Genomic DNA, 19,169 nt, shown 5'->3' on the forward strand with positions numbered 1-19,169 from the left:
ACTATATGGTGGCTCACAACCATCTATAATGGGATCAGATGCCCTCTTTTGGTGTGTTTAAAGATAGCAACAGTGTACTCACATAAAATAAATAAATAAATCTTTAAAAAAGAATACTGGGGAATAGAGAGGAGCACAAACATAAGTTTTTCCTTTTTCCTTATAATATATGAGATTAGTCTATGGAAGGCACATAAAAATATCAGTATAAAGGGAACCAGGAGACAGGAAGGTATGAGATAGAGAAAACCCATGCATGTAGTGGGAGATACTTCAGTGAATGCCATATTGTTGTACCTTAAAATGTATCTAAACATATAAATATTGTACATTAAAGAAATTAGTAAAATGAATTAAAGTTCAAGCAAAAATCCCAAATGTGCTGTAATAAGATTATATCGGTTTTCTTATGAACTTCTAAGGAAATAAATAGTAATGACTATTCAAGCAGTTATACTGGTCGTTTCTTTGTTCTAATCTTAGTAAACTGTCAAAATTACTGCTGCAGAGAAGAGATGAGGTAGGAGGAGCGGTTTTATTCAACCACTCACCCAGGTGGGTGTGTCCTCACTGAAAGGCTCACAAAGACAAGTACTGCTACTGGAAATGTCTAAACATAAGTGTGTGGGAAAGAGACCAAGGCCCATCATACTGCTACACTTCCACTAACAACTCCATCAAATCACCAGGATCCTGCCTGTCAGTTGCCATCATGGGACCTGGATCAATACCAACCTGAGGGCCCGACGCTCGGGATAATCAAGGTCGTAACTCTGCATAGAGTCATTGCAAGAGTCACGGGAACTGCCTTGAAGAAACAGCTGCTGTGGCAGTCGCACCGGCACAGGGAACTGGTGCACAGAAGCGTTGGGCTGAGTGGTCGTGTGGTAAGGAGGCGGGGCACTATTGCTGGTCTCACTGCGGTAGTCACTGTCCCGGTCATCCACGGCACTGTCAGGGTCCTCAAAGGCTGCAGAAAACACACAGACCAACCACCCACATTTTATGTAATTTTTCAGAATGTTTCCTGCTTCTAACTTTGGTAGCTATACATCTGAAACTTAAAAGTAAGAGTAAAAATTGAGCTGCACAGAAGTCCAGGGACATCAAAAGGGTTTGTCTCCTTGTCATGAGATAAGGACATGACAGTTTCATTTTACTGTTGATTCTTAGAGGAACATCTAAATTGCATTTTCCCAATGCAAAATTCTCTGGAATTCTGCTTCCAGTTTTCTAGCTAGCATGACCTAATTAAGCTCTGCTTAAAAATATCTCCCAGAGATTCTGGGTCTCTGTGATTATCAAAGGGGAAAGAGCAAAGGGGAAAATGTCTTTTCCATGTCTTAGAAGAAAATATATTTTAATTTTAATTTAAAGTTTGTCTGGAGTTTACAGCCTTTAAAGTGCATGGACTGAGCCAAATAAGCATGCATATCAGAAGCTGGACCTAGAATCAGGACAGCTGTGGTCAGTGCTTTTGTATCAATTCAAAGGCTCCAAGTGCAGCTCAAGAACAGCAACAGAACTGTCTTGCTGTAAGACAAGTTTCCTTAATAATTCCTATCCAGAGTCTACACCCTGTGCTCAGAATTCCTATCCTGAGCATGGAATGAGAGAAGCAGAAAACATATCCAGACTCTCATTTGACAATGCAATAGAGAGCAAATTAGCTTTGCTTTTAAAACCAGCAACAACTAGCTACATTTTCTTAATGATAACTAAAGCATCTTCACAAACAAAAACTGTGTTTGGAAAGGATTGAACCTAACAGTATGTAAACCACATTACAGAGAAGCCATATCTGATACTATACCCATATGTGTATGATTAACAAGGTCCCACATATCCTTTTTTGCCAAGTTCCTATTTGGCTCACAGTGAAGAAAAGAAACATTCACCATTCCCAAATGGCAATACTTTTAGCACATAATGGGTATCTCATAGCAGTAATGTTGAAAGATAATCTCAGTAGCAGTGTAGGCTGAGGAAATCTCCCAAAGACTGTAAGATCAAATTTACACTTGGGCAGAAAATCCTAGTTTGGTTCATAGAGCAGAGATGACAAAGACACAATAAACTCAAACATACAAACAAAAACACAGACAAGAACTGATGAAACACACAGCTATAACTCCAGACCTTGCAAGGTAGAAGCAAGAGGTAGGAATTCAAAGCCATCCCCATCTATATGGAAAGTTCAAGACCAGCCTGAGCAATGTGAGCTGTCAAGTATTGGCCAGAAGAACTTAATCTTGGGTTGGAACAAGGATATCAAGCTTTAAAAAAATTCAGGATTCCCCTATACTGGGGCATCGAGCCTCCACAGGACCAAGGGCCTCCTCTCCCATTGATGCCAGATAAGGCAATCCTTTGTATCTATATATGCAGCTGGAGCCATGGGTGCCCCTCCATGTGTATTCTTTGGTTGGTAAGTTAAGTTTCTGGGAGCTCTGGGGGGTATGGTTGGTTGATATTGCTGTTCTTCCTACGAGGTTGCAAACCCCTTTAGGTCCTTCAGTCCTCTTTGAGGCAGAAGTACATGGGAAGGTGGGGAAGCCCCCTCATAAAAGCAGGGGGGAGGGAAATGGGATAAGGTGCTTGTGGAGGGGAAACTGGGAAGGGGGATAACATTTGAAATGTAAGAAAATAAAATAAGCAATAAAAAGAAGTGAGATAAAAAAAATTTTAAACTTCAGGAAAAAGCAGGAAGTGAAAAGGACTCTAGGGTTTCAATGTTAGTATACAGATAACATGAGTAAGAAAGAAACACATTTGAGCACTGAAGCGAATTAGAAATTAAGGGAAAGGTAAACCCTTCAACTTGAATAAAACATGATTTAGTGTGTTGGGCACAGCCTCTATGACCTACCACTCAGTGCCATGTGACCTAGAGAAGAAAACAGCTTTACAGAAAAAGAACAATTGCTGAGTGCAAGTTTGACTGTCACCCAGCCAAAGGGACTTGGGAGCTAGTTTAAAAACAAAAATTATAAAACAGCCAGGTGTGGTGACACATGCCCAAGTTTGAGGCCTGATCTATATAAGAGAATTCTAAGCCAGCCAGGGCTACATAGTGAGGTCATGTCTCAAAAGGAATAAAGAAAAATACTTTTTTTAAAAAAATGGAAAAGCCCCTGGTAAAATTTATTTGAAAGATGGAAAATTAAAAGGCCAGCAATAGTTGCTCATTCAAATACTGGATGCCTACACATATAAGTCTAAACAACACAGAAGATTTAGAATACATGTTGGCATAACAGGAGAATGAAAATATGGGTCAAATACTGAATTTTTACTCAAGGAAGTTACTACATGAGAACACCATAAGCCAGGCACTATACAAGTTTGAGGCCTGGTCTACATAAGAGAGTTCCAAGCCAGCCAGGGCTACAGAGTAAGGCCTTGAAAGGGCTTGAAAGGAAAGAAAGTTCACTTCCTGATGGGGAAGGAAGAAAAACTTTAGGGACATGGCTTCAAAGAACCACAGCTTTTCAGTAGGTAAAAGTGGAGGGAGAAGGGAACATCTGCCAGAGTTCAAATAAGAAAGATAGTATAATTAATATATCTGTGTGTACACTCATGTTCTAGAATATGTATATTCTAAGAAAAATTTGGTACTTCACTCAGCATGTACATGAAAGGCAATAATAGAAAATAAATGTAGCCTAGGCAAGATAATTTAACCTGTGGCAGGATGGCCTTCCAACCTCACAGGAAACACTCAAGAAAACTGAATGAAATACTGAACACTGCTCCTCTCTGGAATGTAGTCCTCTTAAATCCTGAATACCACTAGAACTTGCTGGCCAGAGAAGAAATAAAAGAGAACTGATATGTATTATTTGTGACTTATTTTTTCAGCTTGAGAATCTTAACATTTCTGATCTTTCTCAGGCTGTTTGGAGCCGTTCTCTAGCAGGATACAAGCCACAGGAAGTACTTAGACATTCCAATGACAATGACCATATAACTGGGACCATCCATTGATTGGTGCCACTGTCCAATGGACAAAGTCAGCCCAGAGAGGAACATTCTACTAGAAAAAAACTGGCTGCCTGCTCACCAACCTCAAGAACAAAGGTGGATTCTAGTGTAGGTAGGATGCTTCAAGGAAAAGTCAAACCGTGGCTGCTGTCTCTCTTTCCCTAAGATGACATGTGGCTACACCAACAAACCAGAAACATGAGTGCATGCTGCAGATCTTCCCAGCTTTACCATCACACAGCCACACTAAATGCACAGCAGTAATCCTGTCTCTAGTTCAGCTCTGAATAAACCTTCTTCTGGTCAAAGCAGTCCTATGTCAGGAGACCAACAGTGCCAACACCAAAGGCTGATAGCACCACTATGCCTAGGAAATATCTCAGTAGTCCTATTATCTGCAACTTTGTTGTTTAATTCTCATTCAAAATCACTCTCCTCTCTTCTCTTCTCCTCGTTTGTCTCCTCCTCCCTACCCTACCCTGCCATCATTTAAATAAGAGAAGAGAACTGAATTACATGTACTGATATGCATGAATATCTAGCTTCATAGCTGAGAGAGAAAACATTAAAAGGGAAAAAAATAAACTGGGCTGGCAAGATGAATCAGTGGGTACAGCACCTGATGACCTACCTGAGTTCAATCCTTGAAAACTACATGCTGGAAGGAAAGAACCAACTCCTACAGGTTAGCCTCTGACCTCCATACTCCCACAATACATGCATGTTCATATGCAACACACAGTCAGGCATGTGTATACACACACACACACAAAGAAAAAGTCTGGAAAATGATAAGGAATTGAAATGCTTACGTACTCTGATGCTCTCCCCAGCCCAAATAGGTCCAGTGACCTAAGAAAACCACAAAGAAGAAGCAAAAGAAGTATGACAGATATAATTTTAGTAGGAATTAAAAATAAAAACTCATTTCTCCCTCCCACCGATCCTTACATGCCTTATCATTCTGCCTACTCTGTTGGTGGGCCACAAGCTTTACATTACAGATTATCTACCTTCTAAAACACATGAGGCAAACTTACACACTACTCTGGCTCTTTGCTGCTTACTACAGAACAAGACTGCTGATTTGCTGCGCTCAAACTCCCTTCTAGGTCTCTCAGAAAATCATCATTTAGGAGCTCAAATGTCTTTACTTAGTCAAAATAAAATCTTAATCTCCTGTCTCAAAGAAGCACTTCCATGAGTCCATACTCTCTAAGCTTGGGCCTGTCAAAGATATCATAAGAAACTCGACCATCTTAACATGTGCAAACGGGTGATCATCCATCTGAGATCCACTCTTGCTACTCTCTAGAGAGGATGGTTTAAAAGTGGGGCAGAACAATGTCTATCTCTTAAAAACTTACCCTCTAATTTTCTAATATATTGAAAAAATACCCTAGCATATTGAATTTTCAGAGAAAAGCGCTTTTTCTGAATTACATATAGCATCTTAATTAAGATTATCAACATACAAAATCTGAAATAAAACCATTTTCTATCCACTTTCTTTTTTTTTTTTTTTTTTTTTTTTTTTTTTTTTTTTTTTTTTTGGTTTTTTTCCCCATTTTTTATTGGATATTTTATTTATACTTCAGATGCCATCCCCTTTCCCCATTCCCCCCCCTTAGAAAACCCCTATCCCATGCCCCTTTTCCTTTTTGAACTTATACATTTTTTAAAAAAAAATGTTAATCAAAGGCTTTATAAGTTTGGTATTGCTCAATCAGAGGTGTCACCCACTATCCAACCTAGATATATCAACTATCTTTGACTGGTGGAGATACATGAACATCTGCCTCCCTGTCTCCCCCCTTTCTCTCTCTCATCACCTAGCTTCTCCCCTCCTTCTTCTCCTCCTCCTCTTCTTACTCCTTCTCTTCCTCTCAGTACTCCTCCCACCTTAGTTCCTCCGACATATCACCCTTCCTGTTAAAATGAAACTTTTCTCTCAAAATACAATTTGTAGTAGAGGGAGTGTCCAGGTGTTCAGAGGTCTCTATAAATTGGCTAAGTTTTAGAAGCTATGCTTTGTGCTTCCCATGATTATAGTTAACTCAGTCATTCTGAATTTCTGACGGGGTTGAAAACTTATAGCCTCATAGCCAATCCTGGCTATTTACCTTGAGAGAAAAGATTTGAGTGTATGGTCGTCAGCTGACATTCATCCTAAAGCCAAGGAAATAGCCAGGTTCAGAACTAAGTGTTTTAGTTAGGAGAGATGACAGAGGTTCTGGTTAGTCAACAAAATGATGGACTGGGTATTAGGACTATCTTGTACCTCACTGGTACAAATTGGCATAATTATGCTCTAATTGTATTTTAAGATAAAAGTTTCATTCTATCCACTTTCAAAGCAAAAAGTAAAAAAAAAAAAAAAAAAAAAAAAGAGTTAATTTGAAATCCTTTCCTATACTCAAACCGAATTTGGAACAAAAAACTAGATAAAGATGAGCAGTTAATCCTAGGAAAAGGGAAATAACTTAACTTCCTGATTAGGAACATAAGCTTTAAGCTAAAGCTCAATTCTCCTGGCTTTATTATCTACTAACAATATGGTCTTGGAAACATCACTGCAGATACTTCCTCATCTGTAATATGAGAAAAACAACACAAGTCCCTCTGTGTCATAAGGATTAGGTAAGGAAGCCCACAGCAAGTGAGGAGACCCTGAATTTGATCAGTAGCTATCATTTGATGGTTATCAGGTTGTCAGGTTTTTGCTTTTCTTATAGGTTCCTAATAAATGGGTGACAGAAAGGAAACAACTCCTTGACCTGTGCTCCCTGGCAGAGCTAAGATCTACAAGGAAGATTCAATGTCTGGTCCAGAAGACTCAGATTTTGGGGCATGTGGCTATCTTGAAAGTAACACCCAAAATTCTGGGGGCATCAGCTGATGGCTCAGCTGGTTCGCCTCACCTGAATGCTGAGCAAACATAACAACTGCTGAGTCACAGGCTGTTTAGCTGATCACTTATAACCCCTTTCTTCCCTGGCATGTATGTCTGTGTTTACTCATGTAAAATCATGCTCAGGTATGATGGTTCATGGTTTGGTGTGCCATTTAAATTTTTTTATAATTGAGTTTATTGCCTAGTCATGGGTAGGGGATAAAAAGAAAATTCTCCCAGGCTATAGTACTGTTGTCATGGCAACTGCTAGAGGGTTAATTACCTTGTTTCTTTTTAAAAGAAAAATTTTTAAAAAAATCATAAATTGCTCCAGGCAAGCGATAAGGCTGTTTCTCACTAACTCTGAGCACAAAGGCAGCTCTCCCTGTAGACACAGCTTCCTCCTTGAGCACTCCAAAACAGAACATAGTTTCTTCTACTTAATTATGTACCTATTACATAAAGAAATTGAATATATAATCTGATCCCAGCTATCAGCACCATCCTAAACCTGAGGGGGATGGAGCATGCCCCACTTCTCAAAAGCTATAATAATCCAGTCTCTATTCTCACTACTTCAGCCCAATATCATTGTAACAGAAATAATACTACTTTAATCAAGGAAGTTTCTGTCCCCACCCCCAAAACAAATCTCACTAGTTAATAGGACAATAATTAAGAATAGTTTTACTGTGAAAGCATCCAATCACAGGGCACCTTCAGTAGTATTTAGGAATCAAGTAATATTTAGAATATGGAGTTATCTGGAAGGCCATACAGAACTATTGTGTCTTTTAAGAGAAATGAAATAGGATCCAATGTTCTATTTCATCAAGAGAACTGTGGTGCAGTGTAGCCAATGGGGCTGCAAGGGAAGCTGATGCACACACTCGTCAACAGCCTAAACTAAGTCACAGAGAGAACGGGAAGACATGGATAGATCCAGGAGACATTTTGAAGGTAAAAATCAATCAGGTTTGATGAGTAATTCAATAGCAAGCTTTTTTAGCTTGAGCTAATAGATGAATGTAACATTAATCACTGAGAAGTAGTACAATAACAGAAGGTCGGGATGACGGATATGAGTAACTGAAAATTAGACATATTAACTCTGGTGTAGCTATTGGATACATTAATTGAGTTTTGTTCAATACACAGCTAGGTATCTGACAAGAACACTCAGAAAAGAGATGGGGAGAAGAGATTTTGATGTTTTTAGAATTAAATTCCAAAGAAGAAATGGCTGTTTATATTTTGTTCCTCTGTTATATCGTGTCTAAATAACACCTAATGAAAAGCAGAAGCTCAGGCGACAAGGATCCCAGCAATTGCTATTCCAGCCTGAGGACTTGAGTTTGATGCCTGGAACTCACACAAAAGTCAGATATGCTGGCTGGGATCTGTAATCCCAGCACTCCTATGGCAAAATAAAATGTGAAGAAGACAGGAGAGTCAGCTCAAAGCTGAGATGTACAGCAGACAAGATGCCCTGCCTTAAAAAAAAGATGGAAAAAGATGGTTAACCCCTGAAAAGCTATCCTCTACATATACTCCATAGTAAGCACAGTCTCTGCCTCACACACACATGCACACAGACAATAATAGTTATTAGTCTTATTTGATGTTTAATGATATTTATTTAATTTTATTAAAGTCATGAAATAAAATTAAATTTTATTAAATAACATTTAATAATAATTACTATTTTTAAAGCAGAAACTCAAACAAATACTTATAAATGGGTGAATAAAAACAAAAATGTATATAAAAACACTGAGACAGATTGCAAATTAAGACTAAAAAGGACAGCTGCGGCTGTATCTCAGAAGTAGAGCACTTAATTAACATGTGCTTAACTTTCAGACAGAAAGAGCAAATGAACAAATGGACTGCTAGTCATGCTAGTACAACCTGTAATTTCAGCACTGAGAAGGGTCACAAATTCAAGGCCAGCCTGGGATACGAAGCAAGACTGTTGTCAAGAAACCAGAGATGAGCCATATCCCGACCCATCCTAAAAAGACCCTCCCCCACAACCCTACACTCCAGAGCTGCAGCTGGGAGCCTGGAGCACTCAGGACCCATCACACACCCAAACCCTGCCCTCTGGAATACCACTCCCCCTCCACTCCTTGCCTGGTCCTTTTGGCTAAGGGAGTCTCCTAGATTGTCTGCTCCCTGAAGACTCCACCTAGAGGAAGATTCCATCCTAGAGGAAGCACTGCACTCAGAGCAGCAGGATTTCAGGATCCCAGAGGCAGCCTGAGTCCCAGGAGCTCAGGAGCTCAGGATCACAGAGACAGCTGGACTCTAAGGAGTTCTGACACAAGCAAGATAACTGGAAAGACAGGCTCTAGTCAGAGACAGTGAGTACAGGTAGCACTAGAGTTAACCAGATGGCGAAAGGCAAGCGCAAGAACATAAGCAGCAGAAACCAAAGTTATCTGGCATCATCAGAGCCCAGTTCTCCTACCATAGAAAATCCTGGACACCCCATCACACAGGAAAAGCAGGATTCAGATTTAAAATCACTTCTCATGATGATGATAGAGGACTTTAAGAAGGACATAAATAACTCCCTTAAAAAAATACAGGAGAACATAGGTAAACAAGTAGAAGCCCTTAAAGAGGAAACACAAAAATCCCTTAAAGAATTGCAAGAAAACACAGCCAAACATGTGAAAGAATTAAACAAAACCATTCAGGATCTTAAAATGGAAGTAGAAACAATAAAGAAACCTCAAAGGAAGACTACCCTGGAGAAAGAAAACCTAGGAAAGAGATCAGGAGTCATAGACACAAGTATCACCAACAGAATACAAGAGATAGAAGAGAGAATCTCATGTGCAGAAGATACCATGGAAAACATTGACACAGCTGACAAAGAAAATGCAAAATTCAAAAAGCCACTAACCCAAAACATCCAGGAAATCCAGGACACAATGAGAAGATCAAACCTAAGGATAATAGGTACAGATGAGAGTAAAAATTCCCATCTTAAAGAGTCAGTAAATATCTTCAACAAAATTGTAGGAAAACTTTCCTAACCTAAAGAAAGAGATGCCCATGAACATACAAGAAGCCTACAGAACTCCAAATAGACTAGACCAGAAAATAAATTCTTCCTGTCACATAATAATCAAAACATCAAGTGCACAAAACAAAGAAAAATATTAAAAGGTCAAGTAACATATAAAGGCAGACTTATGAGAATTACACCAGACTTCTTACTAGAGACTGTAAAAGCCAGAAGATCTTGGACTGATATCATATAGAACTCAAAAGAACACGAATGCCAGCCCAGACTACTATACCCAGCAAAACTCTCAATCACTAGAGATGGAGAAACCAAGATATTCCATAACAAAACTCAAATTTACACAGTATCTTTCCACAAATCCAGCCCTACAAAGAATAATAGATGGAAAACCCAACACAAGGAGGGAAACTACAACCTAGAAAAAGCAAGAAAGTAATCTTCCAACAAGCCCCAAAGAAGACAGCTACCCAAACATAATTCTACCTCTAATTTAAAAAAAAGTAACAAGAAGCAACGATCATTTTTTCTTACTATCTCTTAACATCAATGACCTCAATTCCCCAATAAAAAGACATAGACTAACAGATTGGACATGTAAACAGGACCCAGCATTTTGCTGAATACAAGAAACGCACCTCAGTGACAAAGACAGACACTACCTCAGAGTAAAAGGCTGGAAAACAAGTTTCCAAGCAAATGGTCCTAAGAAACAAGCTGGAGTAGCTATTCTAATATTGAATAGAATCAACTTCCAACCAAAAGTTATCAAAAAAGATAAAAAAGGACACTTCATACTTGTCAAAGAAAAAAATCTACCAAGGTGAACTCTCAATTCTGAACATCTATGGTCCAAATACAAGGGCACCCACATACATAAAAGAAACTTTACTAAAGCTCAAAGTACACATTGCATCTCACACAGTAATAGTGGGGGATTTCAACACCCCACTCTCAGCAATGGACAGATCATGGAAACAGAAACTAAATAGAGACACAGTGAAACTAACAAAAGTTATAAACCAAATGGATTTAACAGATATCTACAAACATTTCATCCTAAAACAAAAGAATATAACTTTTTCAGCATCTCATGGTACCTTCTCCACAATAGACCATATAATTGGTCACAAAACAGGCCTCAACAGATACAAAAAGATTGAAATAATCCCTTGCATCCTATCAGACCACCATGGACTAAGGCTGGTCTTCAATAATAACAAAAACAATAGAAAGCCCACATACACGTGGAAACTGAACAATGCTCTACTCTATGATGACTTGGTCAAGAAAGAAATAAAGAAAGAAATTAAAGATACTTTTTAGAATTTAATGAAAACGAAGGCTCATCATACCAAAACTTATGGGACACAATGAAAGCAATGCTAAGAGGAAAACTCATAGCTCTAAGTGGCTACAAAAAGAAACTTGAGAGAGCATACACTAGCAACTTGACAGCACACCTGAAAGCTCTAAAACAAAAAGAAGCAAATAAACCCAAGAGGAGTAGACTGCAGGAAATAATCAAACTCAGGGCTGAAATCAACCAAGTAGAAACAGAAAGAACTATACAATGTATCAACAAAACCAGGAGCTGGTTCTTTGAGAAAAATCAACAAAATAGATAAAACCTTAGCCAAACTAACCAGAGGGCACAGAGACAGTATCCAAATTAATAAAATCAGAACTGAAAAGAGAGATAAAACAACAGAAACTGAGGAATTTCAAAATATCATCAGGACCCATGGTTCCAGCTGTATAAGTAGGGGAGGATGGGAGAGGTGACCCTTGGTCCTCTGAAGGTTGGATGCCGCAGTGTGGGAGAATTAAGGGTGGGGAGGTGGGTGGGTGGGGGCACATCCTCATAGAAGCAGGAGGAAAGGGGATAGGATAGGGGGTTTCTGGGTGGAGGAATAGGGAAAGGGGATAACATCTGAAATGTAAATAAAATATCTGATTTTAAAAAATCATCAGCTCCTACTACAAAAGGCTATGCTCAACAAAACTGGAAAATCTGGATGAAATGGAAATTTTTCTAGACAGATACCAGGTACCAAAGTTAAATAAGGAGCAGATAAACCATCGAAACAGTCCCATAACCACTAAAGAAATAGCAGCAGTCATTAAAAGTCTCCCCACCAAAAAAAGCCCAGTACCAGATCATTTTAGTACAGAATTCTATCAGACCTTCAAGGAAGACCTAATATCAATTCTCTTAAAACTATTCCACAAAATGGAAAGAGAAGGAACACTACCCAATTCGTTCTATGAAGCCACAATTACACTCATAAATAAACCACAAAAGGACACAAGAAAGAAAGAAAACTCCAGACCAATCTCCCTTATGAATATTGATGCAAAAATATTCAATGAAATGCTGGCAAACCAAATCCAAGAACACATCATAACCATCATCCACCATGATCAAGTAGGCTTTATCCCAGGAGTGCAGGGTTGGTTCAATATCCGGAAATCCATCAACATAATCCACTATATAAGCAAACTCAAAGGAAAAAAAGCACATGGTCATCTCACTAGATGCTGAGAAAGCATTTGAAAAAATTTAACATCCATTCATGGTAAAAGCCTTGGAAAGATCAGGAATTAGAGGCCCATACCGAAACATAGTAAAAGCAATATACAGCAAGCCAGTAGCCAACATCAAACTAAATGGAGAAAAACTGGAAGCAATCCCACTAAAATCAGGGACTAGACAAGGCTGCCCACTCTCACCCTACCTATTCAATATAGTACTGGAAGTCCTAGCTAGAGCAATTAGACAACAAAAGGAAATGAAAGGGATACAAATAGGAAAGGAAGAAGTCAAAATACCACTATTTGCAGAGGATATAATAGTATACTTAAGTGACCCCAAAACTTCCACCAGAAAACTCCTAAACCTGATAAAGCACTTCAGCAAAGTGGTTGGATATAAGTTCAATTCAAACAAATCAGTAGCCTTCCTCTACTCAAAGGATAAACAGGCTGAGAAAGAAATTACGGAAACAACACCCTTCACAATAGTCACACATAATATAAAATACCTAGGTGTGAATCTAACCAAGCAAGTGAAAGATCTGTATGATAAGAACTTCAAGTCTCTGAAGAAAGAAATCAAAGAAGATCTCAGAAGATGGAAAGATCTCCCATGCTCCTGGATTGGCAGGATTAATTTAGAAAAAATGGCCATCTTGCCAAAAGCAATCTACAGATTCAATGCAATCCCCATTAAAATCCCAACTCAATTCTTCACAGAGTTAGAAAGAGAAATTCTCAAATTCATTTGGAATAACAAAAACCCAGGATAGCGAGAACTATTCTCAACAATAAAAGAACTTCTGGGGGAATCACCATCCCTGACCTCAAACTGTACTACAGGGCAATAGTAATAAAAACCGCATGGTACAGAGACAGGCAGGAAGATCAATGGAATAGAACTGAAGACCAAGAAATAAGCCCACACACCTATGGTCACTTGATCTTTGACAAAGGAGCTAAAACCATCCAGTGGAAAAAGGACAGCTTTTTCAGCAAATGGTGATGGTTCAAATGGAGGTCAGCATGTAGAAGAATGCAAATTGATCTATTCTCAACTCCTTGTACAAAGCTCAAGTCCAAGTGGAAAAAGGACTTTCACATAAAACCAGATACACTGAAACTAATAGAAGAGAAGGTGGGGAAGAGCCTTGAATAACTTGGGCACACAGGGTAAAAGTTCCTGAACAGAACACCAATGGCTTATGCTCTAAGATCAAGAATTGGCAAATGGGACCTCATACAATTACAAAGCTTCTGTAAGGTAAAGGACACTGTCAATAAGACAAAACGGCAACCAACAGATTGGGAAAAGATCTTTACCAATCCTACATCCGATAGAAGGCTAATTTCCAAGATATACAAAGAACTCAAGAAATTAGACTCCAGACAACCAAATAACCCTATTAAAAAATGGGGTACAGAGCTAAACAAAGAATTCTCAACTGAGGAAACTCAAATGGCCAAGAAGCACCTAAAGAAATGTTCAACATCCTTAGTCATCAGGGAAATGTAAATCAAAGCAACCCTGATATTCTACCTCACACCAGTCAGAATGGCTAAAATCAAAAACTGAGGTGATAGTAGATGCTGGCAAGGATGTGGAGAAAGAGGAACACTCCTCCATTGTTGGTGGGGTTGAAAGCTGGTATAACCACTCTGGAAATCAGTTTGGTGGTTCCTCAGAAAATTGCACATAGCATTACCTGAGAAGACGCATGTAACAAGGACACATGCTCCACTATGTTCATAGCAGCCTTATTTATAATAGCCAGAAGCTAGAAAGAACCCAGATGTTCTTCAACAGAGGAATGGATACAGAAAATATGGTACATTTACACAATGGAGTATTACTCAGCTATTAAAAACAACGAATTCATGAAATTCTTAGGCAAATGGATGGAACTAGAAGATATCATCCTTAGTGAGGTAACCCAGACACAAAAGAACACACATGGTATGCACTCAGTGACAAGTGGATATTAGCCCAAAAGCTCAAAATAACCAAGATACAACTCACAGACCACATGAAGCTCATGAAGAAGGAAGAAGACCAAGTGTGGATGCCTCGGTCCTTCTTGTAAGGAGTAACAAAATACTCATGGGAGCAAATTTGGTAACACAGCGTAGGACAGAAACTGGAGGAGAGGCCATTCAGAGACTGCTCCACCTGGGTATCTATCCATCCCATGTGCAGTCACCAAAGGCAGACGCTGATGTGGATGTAATGGAAGAAAGAGGCATCAAAAGTTTCCACAATTTATCCAGTAAAATGCCAAATGTGTGCCGAGAAGAAAAGCTATTACCTATCACAAAATGCCAAAGAGAAAACAAGCAACAAAAGACAATAACCAGATGTACTACAGAATCAAATTAGTAACATTCTCTTCACTGGACATTCACACAACCCAAGTGTGCATAAAAATAACTATTTTAATTAACATGGTAATGTTATCCCTTCTGGAGAGCCTCAAATCTTTTCTGCTCACATGTTTAACAGAGAGTCTATCCCTCCCTGGTTCAGTGGCACTTGTTACAGTCTTGTAAACTAGCTGGCACTCTAAAAGACTGGAAAAGTCATACCATTTTTGCTGCTTTCATACTCAATACAACACTGAACATTTCTTGAACTAAAAGCATAGTTATAACACATAAGATTTCTCTAGCCAAAATGAGGAATATTGTTGTCACATGCCAAGCAAATCTCTAGCAGATATAAACTGGTGTCCTATAACTTGATTCAAATTTGATACAATCCAGTTGAATACAACATCAGATTCCTCAGGTAAAGCCAATTCACAAAACTTCTGCCCACCTCAGACATAAATCGTAAGTCCCAGGCACATGCTTTCAACAAATCAGGTAGACACTGGGACTGTCACAATCCCTGGTTTAGCTTTATTTGCCAGGATGACTAAAGAAAACAGGGCAGACATTACTTATTACACCAGTTTTAATGAAGAATGTTATAAAGTATACAAATGAACAGCCAGATGAATTAATATTTAAGACAAGATCTCAGGGGGTCCTGAGTATTACATCACCCTCCCAATATGTGGATGTTTGTACCAATGGTGAGGTTCTCCAAATCTATATATAGTTTAAGGATTTTTATAAGGGCTCCATCATAAATAAATAACCAGTAAGTTCAATCTCCAGTCCCCTAAAGCATGCTGTGGCAAAAGTTTCTAAGCTCTTTGACATAGCTTAGTCTTTTTGATGACCAATTCCCCAGCCAGGAGCCACCTGGAGGCCCTCCTTAGAATAAGATATTCCTAATTCCCAGGACATTCTAAGAGACTGAGAGCCCTTTGTCATAAACCAGAAACAAAGAAATAAATACATAAATCAGAACACAATTCCTCGCTGATAATATTGTGTTTATAATGTTAAAAGCTCTCTGATATAGAATCATTAGCAAGTGTACCTTAAAATCTAAAACTGCTTAATTCCCAACAATGCAAAACCAGAAACCACAGACCCATTCCTAAAACTCCTTTTTTACTTTTACTTCCTCTTCTGATGTCTCATTTGTCAATGTTTAGGAAATTTAGCTGGCGTCTCCTTCCCCTTAGCCCTCCTCAGACGTCTGAATGTCCCTATGAAGACTTTGTATATCTCCCATATAACTTTGTACCTGATTTATTACAGATACTTTGCTAGACCTGCAGGCTTCTAATCACTGTCCCACTCAACCTACTTAGCATACAACTAGATTTAGAAAAAGTAGTCTCACTTCTAGCCACATATTACCCTGTTAATAATTTATAACAGGCTATTCAGTATTTCTCTCCATGACTTTCAAGCCAAATAAATATAAAATCTCAGTGGAGCTCAGTCTCCCAAAACTTTAGTCTCCCATGTTTTAGTTCCTCAGAGATAGGTGCTATCTCAGTCCTCTCGCTTGCCAAACTCAGAGGTGGGACCAGCAATAGCCTGACTTCTTCCATGTGGTCCCTTCTAAAGGAAGCATACTTCTGCTCTTTGTGTCAAGCAAAGTATTCTAGTTTTGCAACCAGACAAACCTGGGCTCGGTGCAGTTAACTGCCTACAACACCTTAGACTAGAACTGTCTCTCTACTTGTTTTCATATTCATTAAAGGTAATGGTTAATACTTACTTCTCATGGCCACATATTGAAATATCACATATGAATCTACTATGGGAAATAATACGCTTTCCCCAATACTCCTTCAACAACTGTTACCCTCAAACTCATTTAATTCTTCTTACATACTGCTCAGTAACTCCAGTCCAATGTTTCTATTAACAAAATAAAAGCTGACAACTCTTTTAAAAGTTATACTTACATCTATAGCTACCACCCATGTGACCCAGCCATTCTATCTCTAGGCTTTTAACCAAAAGAAAATATGTGACTGAATATGTATCAATCGTTGAACAGATAAGCAAAGTATGGTGTAACCAGAAAACTACTAAGCAATGAAAAGGAACAATACCAGCATACTAGATAGAAGGTTGAATCTCAGCCCAGCAGTGATGGCGCATGCCTTTAACCTGAGCTCTTGAGAGGCAGAGGCAGATGGATCTCTGTGAGTTTAGGCCAGCCTGGTCTATAGAGCAAGTATGAGAACAACCAAGGTAACACAGAGAAAACCTGTCTCAAAAAAAAAAAGTTGAATCTCAGAATGCTTACATTCAATGAAAGCTGGACACAGAAAGAATGCACACTGTGTAACAGACACAGAAAGAGGGCACACTGTGTGGTTATACCTACATAAAACTCTAGAACAGCCAGGTGTGGTAGCACATACCTGTAATGCTAGCTAAAGTAGGAAGACTGTGAGTCAGATGACATCCTAGACTACACACTGAAAAACTTGCCTCAAAAGAAATTTTTTTAGGACTGAAGAGATGATTCAGCATTTATAAAAGCACTGCCTCTTATTACGGAATTCACATAAAGTGTCTTACAACTTCCTGTAGCTCTAGTTCCAGAAGATCCAATATCCCTTCTGGCCCCTGTGGGTACAGCACACACATGGTACATAAACACTCGGGCAGAATAAAAATGTAACTAAAATTTAAAAAATCAATGAAATGATTCCTATACTTATAGATCGGTGCCTTGTCCAGGCATCATCAGAGAGACTTCCTCCAGTAGCAGATAGGAGCAGGTCCAGAGACCCACAGCCATTAGAGATTAGACAGATTCTAAATTGGAGGTCTTCATTGGGTCCCTCCCCTTGGAGATAGGGAAGCCCCAAAGAAGAGAAGGGGAAATGACTGTAGGAGTCAGAGGGGATGCGGGACATCAAGAGAACATGGCCCACCCTAATCAACAAATCAGGGGCCATATGGGTTCACAGAGACTGAAGCAGCAAGCACAGAGCCTGCATGGTCAGCACCAGGTCCTCTGCATATGCTATGGCTATTAGCTTGATGCTCTTGCGAGACTCCTAACAGTGAGAGTGGATATAGCTTTGACTCTTTTACCTGTTCTTAAGACTTTTTCCTACCTATTGGGTTACTTTACCCAGCCTCAATATAAGAGCTTTAGCCTTGTCTCACTGTATCTTGTTTTGGCCTGTCTGTCTGCTGTCTCTTGGAGACCTGCTCTTTTCTGAGGGGAAATGGAGGAGGCTTGAATCTGGGAGAGACAGAAGTTGCTGGGGGAGGAGGCAGCTAGGAGGAAACTATGGTGAGGATGTATTGTATGAAAGAAGAATCTATTTTCAAAAAAGTTAGAAACAACAGAAAATATAGAATCCCAAATCTACAGTGACAGGAAGCCGGTAATATTGTCAGGAGATGGCGAGAGCATGGAGAAACAGATGAGAAGTTTTCATATTCATTATGGTGTGTCACTAGAAGTCAAAACTAAACTAATCAAATTGTGTTTTTTCCACAGTAGGACATCGATATCATCTAACACAAATTAAAGACACTGACCTTACTGACAGTGACATGGGGACACAGGAAGGGATCAGGTACTGCTGAGCTTTCTTGTACCTTTTAATAGAATATTCATTATTGCAGCTTTTAACAAAACAAGTTAAACATTTGCCCTGCATTTGGGGCATCACTCATGTGCCCCAACAGGAAAGTGCTCAACTAAGCAGTATGACTTTAAATTAATCAAACTACATTATTAAAACGAGTTCATCTTTCATATATAAATTCTATCTCAGTATATGTGGTTTTTGTAATGCTTGTCTTAAAGTCTTATTATTTCATTGTTGGCCTTCACTTGATCTATCCTATCTACACAGGTTGCAAACTCCGAACATCAGATTAACGTCTGTATGTTTGCTTGTATGTTTTGAGCTAGATTCTTGGGTAATCCAGTCTGGCTTCAAACTCACTTTGTACTAGAAGATGATCTTAAACCCCTAATTGTCCTGAATCAGTCTCCCAAGTGCTGGGATTATAGGCATGTACAACCAAGCATAACTCAGAGCTGAGACTTACAGGCTCTGTCTTTGGGCTTCTCCCATATTAGGCATAGAAATCCTATGCTGAAGAACAAATCAAACAAATAAAGTAGATTATTAAACTCAAGAACATTTGTTTTAATGAGAATTAGTCAAGGTTCTTGTTTAAAATACAGATTTGGGGGCTGGAGAGATAGCTCAGCAACTAAGAGCACGTATTGTTTTTGTAGAAGTCCTGAGATCAGCTTCCAGTACAAACATGGGGCAGTTTACAACTGCTCATAATTCCTGCAACAAGGTATCTGACACTCTGTTCTGGACTCCA

At 39.0% G+C, this 19,169-nt stretch overlaps 1 protein-coding gene across 8 annotated transcripts in view; it reads right to left on the bottom strand.

Moving 5' to 3' along the window:
- Unc13b (unc-13 homolog B) overlaps nucleotides 1-19,169 on the bottom strand; it is a 214,986-nt gene that overhangs the window by 102,211 nt on the left and 93,606 nt on the right. For 4 of the 8 annotated variants that reach the window (XM_076935123.1, XM_034504037.2, XM_034504036.2 and 1 more), the window contains exons 8-9: nucleotides 4,801-4,836; nucleotides 736-970 (exon numbers count right to left, since the gene is read on the bottom strand). In XM_076935123.1, the coding sequence (XP_076791238.1) occupies nucleotides 736-970; nucleotides 4,801-4,836 (271 nt within the window). The remainder of the gene's footprint in view (nucleotides 1-735; nucleotides 971-4,800; nucleotides 4,837-19,169) is intronic. The other 4 variants (XM_076935126.1, XM_076935124.1, XM_034504038.2 and 1 more) reach the window with 1 other exon arrangement.

The sequence above is a fragment of the Arvicanthis niloticus genome, chromosome 5, assembly GCF_011762505.2.
Source record: "Arvicanthis niloticus isolate mArvNil1 chromosome 5, mArvNil1.pat.X, whole genome shotgun sequence".
Classification (NCBI taxonomy): Eukaryota; Metazoa; Chordata; class Mammalia; order Rodentia; family Muridae; genus Arvicanthis; species Arvicanthis niloticus.